Source organism: Sciurus carolinensis, chromosome 18 (assembly GCF_902686445.1).
Source record: "Sciurus carolinensis chromosome 18, mSciCar1.2, whole genome shotgun sequence".
Classification (NCBI taxonomy): Eukaryota; Metazoa; Chordata; class Mammalia; order Rodentia; family Sciuridae; genus Sciurus; species Sciurus carolinensis.
In genome coordinates this window covers 9,352,142-9,369,532 of record NC_062230.1, presented here as the reverse complement: position 1 = coordinate 9,369,532, position 17,391 = coordinate 9,352,142, and the positions used below count along the sequence as shown (strand labels likewise).

General features: G+C 39.1%; 1 protein-coding gene across 1 annotated transcript in view; it reads left to right on the top strand.

Moving 5' to 3' along the window:
• Window positions 1-17,391, top strand: part of Trrap (transformation/transcription domain associated protein) — a 113,330-nt gene that overhangs the window by 75,934 nt on the left and 20,005 nt on the right. The window contains 10 exon segments of the mRNA XM_047532927.1: window positions 985-1,131; window positions 2,603-2,722; window positions 2,911-3,198; window positions 3,349-3,486; window positions 4,278-4,390; window positions 4,757-4,921; window positions 5,709-5,892; window positions 11,797-11,992; window positions 12,630-12,895; window positions 13,451-13,551. Of these exon segments, the coding sequence (XP_047388883.1) occupies window positions 985-1,131; window positions 2,603-2,722; window positions 2,911-3,198; window positions 3,349-3,486; window positions 4,278-4,390; window positions 4,757-4,921; window positions 5,709-5,892; window positions 11,797-11,992; window positions 12,630-12,895; window positions 13,451-13,551 (1,718 nt within the window).

Sequence of the window (17,391 nt, the reverse complement as noted above, 5' to 3'; positions counted from 1 at the left end):
GCCTGAGTGGAGTCTTAGAAGTTAATCACTCAGCAGTGAAGGTTTGAGCACTGGCTTTCTGTGCTCTAAAAGGAGGACTTTCTTCCCTCATCCCTAATTCAGGATTTCTCCTCCTCCTTTCATAACAAATAAGAACTTAAAATTTTTTTTCAGTGTTGGCTAAACATGAGATCATCTTGGTGGTCAACTTTTCTTATCATCATCTTCTGCATGGAATAAATTGCCATCTTTCCATCTCCAAGTGATTGTGTTCTCAAGGGCATATATCAAATTGTTGCTTTATTGACTTTTAGGAATAGTTTGATGATTGAGTGTTGGCTGTGACTTCCCACAAAGATGAAGTTCATTCCTGTTTTGTTTGGAATTGAGTCATAGAAAACTTTATACCAACCATGTGCTATATGGTGATGCTAACAGTATTAATCTCAATGAATAAGGGAGGGAGGCAACTACATTGACTTTTAAGAAATGATAGGCTACCATTCTTAATAATCTTTATTTTTACTATTTGAAATTTGTACTATTTTATTTTGCTTTTTATAACTTAAAATGGTGATATTTTCATAGTTTTTAAAAAGACAAGTATGGTCTAGTTCATTTGGGTTTTGTTTATTTTAGAATTTAAGATTATTTAAGTGTACACTGAGTATCTCTTATCTGAAGTGCTCAGGAGCAGAAGAAGTATTTCAAATTTTGGAGATTTGGGGATGTTGAAAATTTAAATAGACTTCACCATTGTTGTGCATCCTTAAATCCAAAATTCCAGGATCTTAAATGCTTCAACATCACAAACTTTTGTGCTAAAAAAATTTTTAATTTTGGAACATTTTAGATTTTGGAATTTCTGATTAGGGATTCTTCCCTGTGCCTGCAAATTTCTAGTAAACTAGTGAAAATTTTACTTGCCAAAAGTGTAGTTAGGAGTTGTGTTTGTTGGTGTTTTAACTCTTTGGCTTTTTGGTTTTGCTTGTTTTTATTTTTTAGGATGTAGAAATAGATATTGAGCTAGCTCCAGGGGATCAGACCAGCACACCCAAAACCAAAGAACTTTCTGAAAAGGACATTGGAAACCAGCTGCACATGTTAACCAACAGACACGACAAATTTCTTGATACTCTTCGTGAAGTGAAGGTCTGTATGTGAGTTTGGAAGGGTAATTATTTTTCCCTCCTGAATATTTTGAAACCTAAATCAGGATTATTCCACAGCAGTGTAAAATTTTTTTCTTAACCAGTTACACTTAATTTTCTCCCCTATCTCAATTGAAACTTTTATAGTGCAGTGAGACTCTGAAGTGGATATCTGATAAATATTTGAGAAAGTAGTTATGGTATCTTATGGGTAACCAAAAAAAAAAAAAGGTTTATTTCTCCACTACTGTCCCTTGGAAGAAATGGTAAAAGTATTTACTAAAAGTATGCAATAGGCATACTGTTGGATTATTTTTCATGTGCTATATAAAAGAATAGCTAGGCGTAATGGTGTAGGCCTGTAATCCCAGCAGCTTGGGTGGTTGAGGCAAGAGGATTACAAGTTCAAAGCCAGCCTCAGCAACTTAGTGAGGCCCTAAGAAACTTAGCAAGACCTTGTCTCAAAATAAAAAAGGCTGGGGATGTGGCTCAGTGGTTAAGTGACCCTGGATTCAATCCCTGGTGCCAAAAAAAAGAAAAAGAAAAGAACAAGTTAATAGGGTAAATCAAGTTCCCTTTGTGGGGTGAGGGACTCCAAATGCATCTTCATTTTTATATTACCAACTCTGGCTTTCACAAACCCTGCAGTCTTCAGTCAGCTATGGGTGTGATCATTTTTATGTAATGATAGACTCGGTTAAGGCTTCCTACCCCACATCACTATTGAAGAGTGTTAGAGTGATTATTCTGTTTATTTAAGGACCTACATGAAGAAAAATCACAAATTATATACTGTAAATAATTTTCATGTAGCTGAATGTTTTCTCTGATGATACCTAACGAGGAGGGTGTGGCAGGGGCAGGACGAGAGAAGAATGGAGGAACTTTGGATTGCATAGAGGGAAGTGGGGTGGGAGAGGGTGAGGGAAAGAAAGATAGTGGACCGAGACAGACATCATGACCCCATGTACATGTATGATTACATGAATGGTGTGACTCTACATTGTGTACAGTCATAGAAATGAAAAGTTGTACCCCATTTGTATACAGTGAATCAAAAGGCAGTCTGTAAAAATTAAAATTTTTTTAAAAAGTTTATCATGTAAAAATTTTTTTGGTGACCAATCCTGAATTTCTGCATTAAATCAGTCCTCAAACTTGTATCTGAGTGACACCATTGTTGTCTTAGATAAGCATAAAATGTTTGATCTTCTGTTGGATGGAGCAGGAAGCAGAGTATCCTTACATATGAAAGCAACACATTCTCATTATAGCCTCAGCACCTTTATAGACCCCATTTCTGCTGATATCACTGCCAGACAGAAGGACTGTCTGTCCACGTCCCTAAACCCAGAGTCCTTCTATGAGTGGTACTGACATACCAGTTGGATTGGTATGACGGGTGTCTTTTGAGCGTGGATTGCAGGAAGCCTGGCCCATGGCCTTCTAAGCTTGTCCTTTTCTGTCCCCAGACTGGAGCTCTGCTCAGTGCCTTTGTACAACTGTGCCACATTTCCACGACGCTGGCAGAGAAGACCTGGGTCCAGCTTTTTCCCAGATTGTGGAAAATCCTCTCTGACAGACAGCAGCATGTGAGTTTATTTGTTTACTCCCGTTTTGGAGAAGCGTAGTTTTAGTTCTTGGTAAGTATTCATGAAAGAATACAGTCTTAAGTTTCAGCACATGAGGAAACTGCCAGCTGTTTCATTCCTAGATGCCTTGAGAGAGAGAGAGAGATTTTTTTAACAAAGACCTAAAACAGCATGTCCTTGGGTTCTAGGCTCTTGCAGGTGAGATAAGTCCATTCCTGTGCAGTGGCAGTCACCAGGTGCAGCGGGACTGTCAGCCCAGCGCGTTGAACTGCTTTGTGGAAGCCATGTCCCAGTGCGTCCCCCCGATCCCCATCAGACCCTGTGTTCTGAAGTACCTGGGGAAGACACACAACCTCTGGTTCCGCTCCACGCTGATGCTGGAGCACCAGGCCTTTGAAAAGGGTTTGAGCCTGCAGATTAAACCAAAGCAGACGACGGAGTTCTACGAGCAGGAGAGCATAACACCGCCTCAGCAGGTGAGGACCTGCTTTCTGTGTTTATTCTTGCCAGTGACATAATGCTTTCAATAAGTACATCTCCCAGGAGATTCTAAATAAAGAGTACAGTGAAGTTGCTTTGTTGGAAAAAAGTTTGTCATGAGCACTTAGAAACTGATCTGCTTTCAGGAGATATTGGACTCTCTTGCTGAACTTTACTCTCTGCTACAAGAGGAAGACATGTGGGCTGGTTTATGGCAGAAGCGTTGCAAATATTCAGAGACAGCAACCGCCATTGCTTATGAGCAACATGGATTCTTTGAACAGGTAGCTATTGTTGGATGAAATGCCTGCATGTGTGATTGATAAAAGGTCATTTTCAGGGGTTCCTTAATATAATGTTCTCAAGTCAGAGTTCACATTGGAACAATACGTTTACTATTTTATTTGAAGCATTCAAATCCTATACGTAGAGGCCCTTCGATTGAAGTCTCAAGAGAACCCTACATATATGACACACTTTTATTTTTTAATTGTTTTGGTATTGAGGATTGCACCCACCCAGAGTTGCTCTGCCACTGAACTACATCCCCAGAACTTTTTCTTTTATTTTGAAACAAGTCTCACTAAGTTGCTGAGGCTGGTCTCAAACTTTTGATCCTCCTGCCTCAGCCTCCTGAGTAACTGGGATTACAAGACATGGCCCCTGTGCCTGGCTGATGTAAATATTTTAAAGCACAGTCCTGATCTTGGACTAAATGCTAATGTGGGTGCTTTTTATCTGCTAGAAGGTAGATTGCTTTTAGTACTAAAATTTCAGTCCTGAGGTTTGTCCTTCCATTGTAGCAAGGAGCATGACTCTCAGTACTGTGACACACTTGAAGTACTGTGTAGGACACCAAAGTACAGAAATTCAAAGTGCAGGCTCTGCCTTGTGGCTCTGATCCCTAAAGGTCAGAGATTTAGTTTCAGGTGTGGACAGCCTCCCCTCCATCTCTGCAGAGATCACACTGCCTCCCTCCTCTCCTCTCTCCTGTTCTCTCCCAGTAGTGAGGTGGGGGGCATGATATCAAGTGCTTTTGGTCTCAAGTACTAAGAAAACATTATTGACCTTTTAGGCACAAGAATCCTATGAAAAGGCAATGGATAAGGCCAAAAAAGAACATGAGAGGAGTAATGCATCCCCTGCCATTTTCCCCGAGTACCAACTCTGGGAAGACCACTGGATTCGGTAAGCTGAACACAGGGTTTGGTGTAGTTAAGGATCAGTTTAAAGAAACAAGGAAAAAAATCTCTGAGAATACTTTACTATGAGTGTTTTTAAAAAACAAAACAAAACCCAAAACAGCATATAAGGTCTTGAGTAGTTAAACATGCTAATGGAGAAACAGTGACTTATTCCTCCCTCCCATGTCTCTGACTCTGGGCTCTTGACTGCACGGTCATCAGTTCTTGGTGACCAGGGGTAGGTAGTCTGTTCCGCATTGTACTGCATTTCTTTTGTAGTGAAAATATGCTGCCTAAAATTCTGTCCTGCCTTTGCAACCCCCCAGTGCTCTGTGACTGAGCTCTGGCTCTCAAACCCCTGGTCTTCTAGGTGCTCTAAGGAACTGAACCAGTGGGAGGCCTTGACAGAGTACGGCCAGTCTAAAGGTCACATAAACCCGTACCTGGTCTTGGAGTGTGCGTGGCGGGTGTCCAACTGGACCGCCATGAAGGAGGCGCTGGTGCAGGTGAGCCATCCTCCCATCCCCCTGTCATGGTGCCAGTGAGGACGAGGCTGCTGGGCTCCCTTCCCTGGATGTGTGTGTGTTTCTCTTGGAGATTTCTCTTCGTGGAGTCTGAGCTGGGTGTTTGGCAATTGAAAGATAGCCCTTGGGAAGAAACATTCCTCTTGTTTTTTTTCTAAATTTGAGTGAAATTTATAAACTAGGTATTAGTTCATCATTCAGTTTTGAGTATCAAATGTGGAGTCCTCAGTCTCCGTAGAGACTGAAAGAACAGAGCCCATGGTGTTAGCAGAAATGCTCGAACTGATGAACACAGAGAGGGTGAGCTGGGTCAGCCCAGGACCAGGTGTGTTTGCTGTTGTCCATCAGACTGTTGAATGAAGAGTCTCATATTCGAAGTCTGTTGTGTGTGATGGAAATAATAAATGTGTCGTGTTGTGTGAGGTTGAGTCATGACCTTGGTTGAGTTGCACATTTTTTTGTTTTAAAGTAAATTAACTTCATTCTGAAGAATTTAGTGTTCGATAGGAGAATGGTACAGAGTATAATTCCTTTTCTCCTTCTAGGAAGCTTCTGTGGTGTGCTTTTTATAGCTAGAGAGATTGACCACACACTGGAATTCAGGAAAGGAGAGTATCCAGAAAAGATAGTTTAAATGAATGAATTCTGTAAAGAAAATAAGTTTCTTCTTATAGGCAAATTTCTGTTTATTGATTTGAATACTTGGCCACAAGAAAGTGAACTTTTTTCTGTTTCTTTATATTTACAAGAAGACTACCCATCACTTTCTCTGTAATTTTCTTTTACTATAGGTAGAAGTAAGTTGCCCAAAGAGATGGCTTGGAAGGTCAACATGTATCGAGGATACCTGGCCATCTGCCACCCTGAGGAGCAGCAGCTCAGCTTCATTGAGCGCCTGGTGGAAATGGCCAGCAGCCTAGCCATTCGTGAGTGGCGGCGGCTGCCCCACGTGGTCTCCCATGTGCACACGCCCCTTCTGCAGGTGAGTGCAGTGCTGTCCTCTGAGCACAGCCTCAGGGCCCACCACAGCAGAGCAGCTGGTGTCCAGGCTGAAACCTAAGCCCGTGGCAGAGGAGGCTCCTTCCCTTCTTGTTGTTTTCCACTTGAATTTATTCTCAGGTTCAAAAACTTGAGGAAAAAAACAACTCCTGCTTCTCAGTTTTGGAATTTGGGGAGATTCTAAATTTTTTGCTTTAGAAATTTTCTTTGCCCAGTGTACCATCATCCCTCAGTGTGATACCACTGTTCAGTCCCAAACGGTCCCAACCTCGAGACTCATAACCGCTGTTAAATGGCCCGTGCCTTACCTCTTTTCCTTGGTGTGTCATCTGCTCTGTTTCTGGCTATTTGTTTCAACCACACCAGCCACCATTCAGCTTCTCAGGTGTCCTCTGCCCACAGCCCCTGCACCCACAGCACCTCTTCCTGACCTCTGCGCGCGCGCGTGCGCGCGCGCACACACACACACGCACACACCGGCTCAGCATGTGCATCCCAGGCCTGTGCCATCTTTGTCCCCAGGTGCCTGGCACAGAGTAGCTACTGATATTGCTGTGTTACTATGCAAGTGAAACTGTAGGCTGAGTTTACAGTAGTAATTCCACAGGGTCTCACTTCTCTTGAAAGAGGAGTTTTGAAACTTATGATACATTGATTTTTATCATAGTGTATGGATTAGTCTGTTTTCTGTTACTAATAACACAATAGCACACTGGTGGATTATATAGAAACAAGGTTTATTTTAGTTCACATTTCTGGGGGTCTAAGGTTGAGGGACCCCACCTTTTGATGGGTTCTTGCTGACAGAGCCCTGACGTGGTGTGGGTCATCAGATGGTTTTGGTGCGAGGGCACATTTCCTCTGGGTTCTCTTCTTACAGAGCCACGGTATTCATTCCTGGGGCTCCACCCTGATGACCGTCCACCCAGTGGCCTCCCAAAGGCCCCACCACACAGTGCCATAGCGGTTTCAGTTTTCTCCCTCTTGATACCTCACGGTGGGATCAAATTTCCAACATGAGTTTTGGGGAGGACAAACCATATTCCAACCATAACAGTGTAGTTACTTATGTAGTAAAAACCACAGCAGATTTTCCTGTCTTCTTCACAGTGGGCCAAAAGTTTACTGGAACAATTGTTTGTTTTATTTTGATGTTTTTGCTTTGTGTATCTATTACTTCTGCTTTTTCTGAAACTGTACCCTAAAGTAAATTCATTTCACAAATATATAATATTTCCAATCCAGGTTATTAAGATATCCTAAAGCTTTTTATTAAGAGTAGACTTTTTCCTCTAAAAGTGCAGAAGTGTATTGCCTGTTTTTGTTATTTTTATATGAAAACAAGAATAAAAAGGTTGCTTTTATAAGCTATTGAGTTCGTAAATACAAACAAGTATCATTTTTGAATAAACTAATTATGAATAAATAGGAATTATTGTATTTAAAGCATGAAGTATAAAGTGTAGCATTTCAAACATAATCCTAACTCATTTATAATGTAGATAAAATTAAAGGCAGTTGTATTTCTTTTACTGCTTTGTTCATAGTTAATAATCTAAGCATTTGTAAATTAGTTTGGTTATGGGCACATCTGATTTCATTTAAATAGGTTTTTCTACCTCCCAATAGCACTGCTAACCAACTAAATGAAGCAATCTAAAAGAAAGCATTAAGACTCCTTTTAAAAGGGAACCATTTAACAGCACTTCATTTTTATCATTTTGCTATAAACATTTTTTTGCTGTACTGGGGATTAAACCTAGGGATGCTCTACCACTGAGTTACATCTCCAGCCCCTTTTATTGTTTATTTTGAGACAGGGTCTCACTGAGTTGCCGAGGTTGACCTGAAACTTGTGATCTTCCTGCTTCAGCCTCGTGAGTAGCTGGGACTTCAGGTGTGTACCACCACACCCAGCTACTAGTTGTTTTTTGTTTGTTTTTTAAAAATTGACAAATAATAGTTGTATATATTTTATATTTATGGGTACTGTATGATGTTTGGTATGTTTACAGTGTGGAAGTGATTGTTTGCATCAATTAGCAAATCCATTACCTTGCATACATATGATTCATTATTATTTATCACAGTTGCCCTTTTGTGCAGTAGTTCAGTGAAACCTATTTTTCCTGACTGAAAATTTCCAACTGAAATTTTCTACCCTTTGATCACCCTCTCACGTCTCCTCTTCCAGCTTCTGGTAACCACTGCTCTACCTTCTATGAATTTGACTATTTTGGATTCTGCTTGTATGTGAAGTCATAAAATCAGTATTATTCACAATAGCCAAGATAGAAAATCAACCTAAATGTCCATCAACAGATGACTAAAATTTGACACTTATATACTGTGGGTCTCATGAATAATGCTACAGTCAATATGAGAGGGCAGATATGTCTTTGACATTGATTTCAATTCCTTTGGCTATATACCCAAAAGTGGGATTGCTGGATCATATGGTAATCCTGTTTTTAGTTTCTACGGAACCTCTAATGTTCTATAATGACTACATTAATTTATTTGAGTACCAGCAACAATGCATAAGGCTTTCTTTCCTTTTCTTAGCATTCTAACCAATACTTATTATCAACTTATAGATCATAGCCATTCTAACAAGTGTGAAGTAATAACCCATTGTGGTTTTAATTTGTATTTTCGTGATGATTGATGATGAGCATTTTTTTGTTGACCATTTGTATATCTTCTTTGGAGAAATATCTAGTTGGGTCCTTCATTGTAACTACTGTCATGCTTAAAGTTAAATTTCTACAGAACTTGAGACAAGGAAAATGAAGAAACAAGATAGAGAAGTACTTCTGTTTAAAAAAATCAAACCATGTACATAACTTTTGTCCAGACATACAAATATTAATGACTAAGTTTTTAAAAATCTTTATAGTATTTTACTGTTTTAAAATACGTATTTGGAATTATGGCTTGTGGTGGGACCCGTCCGTCCACCCTTTCCCACTCTATGAATAGAAAATCACTAAGGCAAAAGTCTTGGTGCTCTTATTCAGTAGTGTCTTCTGTACTTATTTGTGGACCCCAGAGTTTTGCTAGAGATTTTAGATTATGGTCTATTCCATTGGCATACTGAAAATACCAGTTCTTGATTCCTGGATCAACCATTAATTCATGAAAAAAATGGATTCTGAATTGTATTGTGGAACAGTGTTCAGACAGAACATCCAGAATAACAAGTTATTCTGTTCACCTTGAAGTTCTCTTCCTTCATAAGAGCAATAAGATCACTGGGGGAAAGTGTCTAAATCAGTTTTTCAGAACTTTAAAAATTAAAGATTTGCAACAACCTAAGGAGCATTATTATTAAAGAAAAAAATCTATTTCAGAAAGAATATCAAGCTCTGTACCATTTTAATTGTCCTGTTCCTGTTCTCTCTTTTTCTAATCCTGCAGTTGATACAAAAACCTGTAGTCTAGGAGCCAACTATGGAGAGCAGAACAGATTTAGAAACCCTAAAACATTCTGGTCCCAGAGAATTAGTACTATTTGCCCAGTATTGCAGCTTCCTAGCAAGCCCTATACACAGGTTTTATCTCTTATTTGACTTAGGAAAGTCATTTCCAAGTTCATTTGTCAGAAATAATCAGCAGCAGTTATTTAAGATCAAAGCTGCCTAAAGTAGCAGTACCAGCTGACACACAAAAGAGACTGGACAGGTAAAGGTAAGATAAAGTTCACTAGAAGGGTTCCAGAGTAGATATCAGTGGGCAGAGAAAAGGATCAGCAAACTTGAAAATAGGTCAGTTGACATTATGCAGTGAAAGCAACAAAGAAAAAACAATGAGGAAACTGAACAGATTCCCCAGAGGTAGATTGACAGAAAAGGGCAGAAAGAATATTTGAAAAAAATAATGGCCAAACATTTACCCAAATCTGATGAAGTTAATAAATCAATTCCATTTATAATAGGGTCTAAAAGAATAAAATACTTAGAAGTAAATTTAAATTTTTTGCTTCAAAGGATAACATCAAGAACATCAAGTATCCTTTTAAAAAGTATAAGGTAAGAAAGAAAACATGCAGAATGGGACAAAATATTTGTAAATCTTAGATCTAATAAGGAACTTTTATCCAGAACCTATAAAGAACTTTTATAAAAATCAATAATAAAAGATAACCCAGTTTTAAAGTGGCAAAAGATTTGAGTGGTCATTTCCCCAAAGAACATACACAAATGACCATTAAGCACTGGAAATGCAAATTAAAATATTAACAAGATACAGTTTCACACCTATTAAGTTGAACAGAACTAAAAGGACATAACATTGAGAGAATGTTAAGAAATTGGAGCCCTTGTACAGGAAAATATTGTGAGTTCTTTGCAAACAGTCTGACAGCTTAAGGTATTAAACATAGAGTTACCATATATCTTGTACTTCTGCTCCTAGGTGTATATCTAAGAGAAATGACAGTGTGACCACACAGAAATTGTACAGGAATGTTTATAGTCGTCGTACTCATAATGGCCCAAATGTGGCACATCCATACAATAATTCAGCCATCTAAAGGAGTGAAGTACTGATACTGTTATAGCATGGGTGAACCTTGAGAGCATTATGCTAAGTGAAGAAACCAGACATAAAAGGGTATTATTGTATGATTCCATTGATATAAAATATCCAGGATAGGCAGATCCATGGAGACAGAAAGTAAATTGTGATTTCAGGGACTCGGGAGGGAGAATGGAGAGTGCTAAAGGATACAAGACTTTGGAGAGTGATATAAATGTTCTGTAATTAGCAAATAGTGATGTTTGTACAACTTTGGGAATATGTTACAAACTACTGAATTCCATACTTAAAAGGGTGAATTAAATGGTATTTTAACTACCTCTTAGTAAAACTGTTATAAAACAGCCTAATGACCTGTTTCAGTATGCTTTGACACTTAACTATGGCAGGGCAGGACTTAAGGAAGGTTCTGGAAATCTGAATATCATGAACTAAACTTGTAGATAAAAGCACAAGTTCTTCAAGGCCGTTTTGAAAAGCGTAAACAAGATTCAGAATACTGAACTACATGCTATCAGAGATCCACAAAACTAATAGATTCTCAATTGAAGAAGCATCACATCTGAGGAGGAGAACATATATGTTTGAAGCAAAATTTAAAATTAGGAGGGGTACTGATTTGGTGCCATGTCAGTAGGACAAAAAAATAAATGTGTGGCCAGGCAGGATTTTGCATGCCTGGAGATTTGGGGAAGGGAGAAATCCATGTGGGCATAGGAGAATAGGGAAGAGGGAGGAGAGGTAGAAATCAATGGGTGTATTTGGACAGGCTGGGAATTGTGGCCAGAATGGTACAGATAAGGCAAGGGCATCAGCAGGTCGGAGCCAACAACTCATCTGAGGTTTAGAATAGAAAAAGGAACAGACTTGAGAGGGTTGTGGCTCAAACTGCTTATTAGCCCAGAGGGAACTTAAGAACCATGTTTAAGCTCTTTGGGGATGTGAATCCCAGGCTGGTGAAGAAGGGCCTGCAGGCAGGGAGATGGGGTTGCTCTCCACTGGAGATAGAGCCAAATGGAGTGGGTAGCCAAAGGGCATTGAAAAGTGGACGAGAGGGTCAGGGACCACTCGTTAGCAAGACTTCTGGTGTGCACCCTGTTCTCCCCATCTGCTGTCATGCAGGAGCCACACACTGAGGTTTTAAAATTGGGGAATCTTGAGCAGAGTTAATGTTTGGGTGAAGAATAAATTGACCGCGGGTGCTAAGGTACCCATATGGAGTGCTTCTTTGGTAATGGTATCATAAAGGTGTTCCCAGGAGTCAAACTCCTGACTGACCGTCGTTGGTTTTTCTCCTTAATTGTTCGTGTAATGCTTACTGTGGAATGTCTTATTTTGGTCCTGTTAGGCAGCCCAGCAAATCATTGAACTTCAGGAGGCTGCGCAGATAAATGCAGGTTTACAACCAACCAACCTCGGGAGGAACAATAGCCTGCATGACATGAAGACGGTGGTGAAGACCTGGAGGAACCGGCTGCCCATCGTGTCTGACGACTTGTCCCACTGGAGCAGCATCTTCATGTGGAGGCAGCACCATTACCAGGGTAAACCGACCTGGTCCGGCATGCATTCATCATGTAATTTTCCAGACGCCCCGCTGTGCTGGTTTCATGTCTTCGTTTTGTTTGGTTTTTTCTTTTTCCAGATTTTCTTTTTGGGGATGGGTAAGACAGATAGTGGTGGCAATGGTGAGGGTACAGAAGGATGGTGGGCCTTTTTTTTGTTGTTGTTTGTCTTTTCCTACCTATTACATTTTTTCTAGTTGGAAGAAAAGTGCTGCTGGACACTGCCGGTGGCACCAGGGGTGCAGACCAGGGCATCGGCAGCAGCGGTGGCACTGTCTCAGTGCCCCTGCCGGGAACAGTGCTCTCGGCTGGCTGTGTATCCACCTGGTTCTCCTGGTCCCCAGCTTACCCCCCAAACCTGCCAGGCATCTGTATTTTTAGGACAACCTTGGCGATTTCATGATTCGGTTAGCTAACACGATGATGCTCAACTCTGTAGTGCCTTTTATGACTTACTTGTGACATTAAATACAAGGAAAAGCAATGAGGTTTATCACAGAGCTTCTTGTTTTCATAAGCCATGTATGTGTGTTTTTCATTTTTTATTTAAGCCTTATTGTGGAATACTTTGAAAAATGTTTGATGGGGACTGATAATTCATTTCTTTGCTCTTTAGCTATTGTAACTGCATACGAAAATAGTTCCCAGCACGATCCAAGTTCAAATAATGCTATGCTTGGAGTTCACGCATCAGCTTCAGCAATCATCCAGTATGGGAAAATTGCTCGAAAACAAGGACTGGTCAACGTAGCACTGGATATCTTAAGTCGTATTCATACTATCCCCACTGTTCCTATCGTGGATTGCTTCCAGAAGATTCGACAGCAAGTTAAATGCTATCTCCAGTTGGCAGGAGTGATGGGCAAAAACGAGTGCATGCAGGTAGGGTTCCACGGGACACTGCCCCTCCCCTCAGGGACGCTAGTGGAGAATGAGGGTTGTGTGGGGCTCCTGGGTCAGATAACGAGGAGGCCAGATAACAGCCTTCATGCCGGAAACGACCTGCCAAAACAAGAAGTTGAAGGGAAAACACTGAGTATTTGAATTACATTTATGTTCTTATTCCATCATGTGCTTAGTGTGTTTAAGGAAAGAAAAAAACTACAGAATCATAAGGACGTAAGTTACATTTTTGGCTGTGTTGAGGGGATATGTCAAAAAAATAGAGAATCTGACTAGACAGTCTTTAAAGGGTTGGAGAAAATAATACCCTTAAGTACCCTTAAGTGTCTAAGATTAAGTTTGGCTTTTCATGAATCAGTTTAAATACTGCTTATCAATCAGAAAGTATTTGTGGTAAATAATTCCTCTCTCAAAGTACTCTTGTTAATGGCTTTTAAGACTTATTACCTAGATAAATACTTTCATGAAATTTTTACATTATCTGAAATCTCAAGAGCTTCTTTTCTTCTTCTTTCTTTTTCTTTTGCAAAATAGGGCCTTGAAGTTATTGAATCCACAAACTTAAAATACTTCACAAAAGAGATGACAGCTGAATTTTATGCGCTGAAGGGAATGTTCTTGGCTCAGATCAACAAGTATGTATGTTATATTGGAAGAAGGAAATAGGAAAAGCCCACCAGATCAGATATTTAGAATTTAATGCCAGTGGGAAACTCAAGCTAAAAGTTGATGTGATTTCATGACAGTTGTTAGGTGTGGTTTTTTAGGTATTATACCTCTGCACAGATAGTAACTTACAGCACATTGATAAGCCAGTCCAGTCTAGAGTGTAAAGGTGTTTTAAAGATGAGCTGCTGATGACAGAACTGCTGATAACCTGGGTTCATTTTGCCACTTCTGTAGCCTGCCGTGTTGGAACAGAGTTGTGTCCTTTCATGGAAATGATTCTTGTTTTAGAGCCTAAGTCAGTAAGTAATGGCCAGTAAGCCATACAGGTTTTGGAAATGCAGGTGTATGGGAGCACATCCATACCCCTTGATGTTGTCTGTAACTGCTTTCACCCTGTGGCTGCAGAATCGAGTAATTTTTGTAGAAATTGTATGGTCTGCAAAGCCAGAACTATTCACTACCTGGCTGGTGACAGTAGAAGATTGCCAAACCCTGTTTTAGAGAAATAAGTATCAGATGAAATTTCGTAAATAGTATTCAGACGAGATACCCTTACAAGATGATGCTGATTTCTGTGTGTAAACTCCCACACCCACTTTCACATTTTCAGCATATGTGGGTTGCATTTTTAGTTTATTTTAAAACAAGGAAGCAATTTTGTTATGATAAAACATTTTATCATTTTTTTATCATTATTTTTAAATGATGTTTTACATTTACAAGACAAAATACTCCATCTGAAAGTGTACAGTCTGTGGGTTCTAGCATTGTTATGATGATGTACGATCACCCCCAAGAGTGAATTATAGAACACCTCTGGCATACTCAAAAAAATCCCGTATCTATTAGCAGTCATTCCCTCCCCCTTTCCCTTGACATCTGTTTTCTGCCCCTATGGAATTGCCTGTTCTGGACATTTCATACAATATGTGACCTTTTGTGACTGGCTTTTTTTAGTTAACAGGATCTTTTCAAGGTTTGTCCATGTTGAATCATGCATTAGTACCCATTCCTTTTCATGACTGAAAAATGTCATCATTTATATATATTTTATATATGTGTGTATGTGTGTGTATTTGTTTTTTCACCCATTAAACAGTAGGTGGACATTGGATTGTTTCTGCTTTTTGCTCTTATGAGTTATGCTGCATTGGACATTTACATATAAGACTTTATGTGAGCATGTTTTTATTTCTCTTGGGTATACGTCTAGGATGGAATTGCTGGGTCACGTGGTACTTTTCCATTTGTCTTCTTGAGAAAATACTGATTTTTCATAGCAGCTACATGTACTACTTTACTTTCCCACCAGTTATGTAGGAGGTTTCCAATTTCTCCACATCCTTGCTAGCACTTGTTTTCTTATTTTTTAGGTGATTATAGCCATCCTAATGAGTGTAAAGTTATTATCATATTGTGGTTTTGACTTGGATTTCCATAATGAAAATGCTATTGAACGTTATGTCATGTCTTTCTTTGTTGAATTTTAATTCTTGATATGTCTGGATAAAAATTTTCATTAGATACATTAATATATCTTTCTTTCCGTGCATTGCCTTTTCACTTTCTTGTGATTTTAATTGTGACAAAGTCCACTTTATATATTTATTTATCTTGCTGCTCAGATTTTGGTGTCATCTAGGAAATTGTCATCTAATACAAGGTCATAAGCATTTACTCCTGTGTCTTATTCTAAGAGTTTTGTGGATTTGGCTCTTATACTTAGGTCTTTGATCCATTCTGAGTAATGTTTGCATGTGGTGTGAGGTTGGATTCCAGGTTCATCCTTTTGCATGGGGTCTCCTTTTGTCCTGGTCCATCTCTTGAAAAGCCTGATCTTTCTCCATTGACTTGCCTTGGCACTCTTGTCAAATCAATTGACCAGACATGTATGGGTTTATTTTTCGACCATCATTTCTGTTCTGTTGATCTGCTATTTGGGGTCCCTTATACTTTTATGTGAATTTTGGATTATTTTAGTTTGGCAGTTCCGGTGGTGGTGAAAAACCAGGTGGGATTGTGATCGAAATTGCATTGACTGTAGATCAGTTTGCGGAATATTTTGCCATCTTAACAATATTAAGTTTTCCGGTTTATGAACACAGATGTCTTTCTAGTAATTTAGGTCTTTAATTTCATTCAACTATAAAACAAAGCATCCCAAACATAGTTGTTTTAGTGTACAAGTTTCATAGTTCTCAGTGTTTAAGTTTTTTTTTTTTTTTTGTAATGCTGAGGATAGAACAGAGGCTCTCACACATGCTAGGTAAGCACTGTCACCACTGAGCTATATCCTCAGTCCCCAGACCTTTCAATTCTTACGTTGAATTTGTTTCTAAATATTTTTATTTCATTTGATCCTTTCATGAGTTGTTTTCTTAATTTTCAGATTGTTTGTTACTAATGTACAGAAATCTGGTTGATTTTTGGATATTGGTTTTGTATTTTTCAACTGGGCTGAATTTATAAGCTCTTTGTGTGTGTGTGTGTGTGTGTGTGTGTGTGTGTGTGTGTGTATGAGAGAGAGGGAGAGGGAGAGATGTGTAGGGTTTTCTGAATATAAGAATATGTCACAATGGGGGTAAGAAGGATAGTAGACATTATTACCTCATGTACATACATGCCTGCATGACCGATGTGTACAGTATGTACAATCAGAAAAATGAGAGATCACACTCCATTTATGTATGATTTATCAAATGTATAAATGCACTCTACTGTCATGTACAACTAACTAGAACAAATTTAAAAATTAAAAAAAAAAAAAAAAGAAGAATGAATTATAGCATTTGCCAGTAACTGGTTGGAAATGGAAAACATCATGTTAAGTGAAATAAGACAGAGTTAGAAAATCGAGGGTTGAATGTTTTCTCTCATCTGTGGAAGCTAGAGCAAAATAAGGAAACGAAGGAGGGTAAGATCAGGTACCATAAAGATACAGGGAAGATCAGTGGAGTAGGAGGAGGAAGGACAGGAAAGGGGTAGAAATGCTGAAAGGAATTAACAAAAACATGTCATGTGTGTATATAAATATGCCACAGGGAATTTCTCCTTTATGTGTTTGTGGAAAGTGCCAATGAAGGATGGGTAAGGGATGAGCAAGGGAAGAAAAAGTGGAGTGGAAGAGGGGGTGGGGGATAGAGGAGGGATGGGAAGGAATGGGGACTGAAGTGGAGTGGGTCAGATTCTGTGCATGTATGATTTTGGCAGGCAGATACTCTTTATAACTATAATGCTGTAATTAAAAAGATAAAAAGAAAAAAATCCTATGTGATTTGCATAATTTTTCCAGTGTGTATATTGTCTTCTGACTTTCTTGTATTGTTTGATGCACAAAAAACAATTTCATGAAGTTAAGAAAGTCACATCATCCCCAAATAGAGCTAGTTTTACATCTTTCTTTTCAGTCTAAAGGCCTTTTCTATCTTTTTCTTAACTTATTGTCCTGACCAGGACCTCAAGTATGGTGTTGAACTAGAATGATGAGAAGCTTGTCTCTGTCTATCTTGAGGACAGGCTTTTGGTCTTTCACTGTCAAGCAGTGCAGGCTTTGGGTATTTTGTAGATGCCCTTTACCAGGTTGAAGATTTCCTTTTATTCTAAGTTTACTGAGATGATCATGTTTTTCCCCTTCATTCTGTTAATGTATATCATACTTTTTTTTTTTTTTTTTTTTTAATGCTGAACTATCCATGTATTGCTGGATAAATCCCACTTGGTCCTGGTGTATAATTCTTTTCCATATGCTGCTGGAATTGGTTTGCTAGTTTTTTATTAGAGGTGTTTGCATTTATAGTCATAAAGGA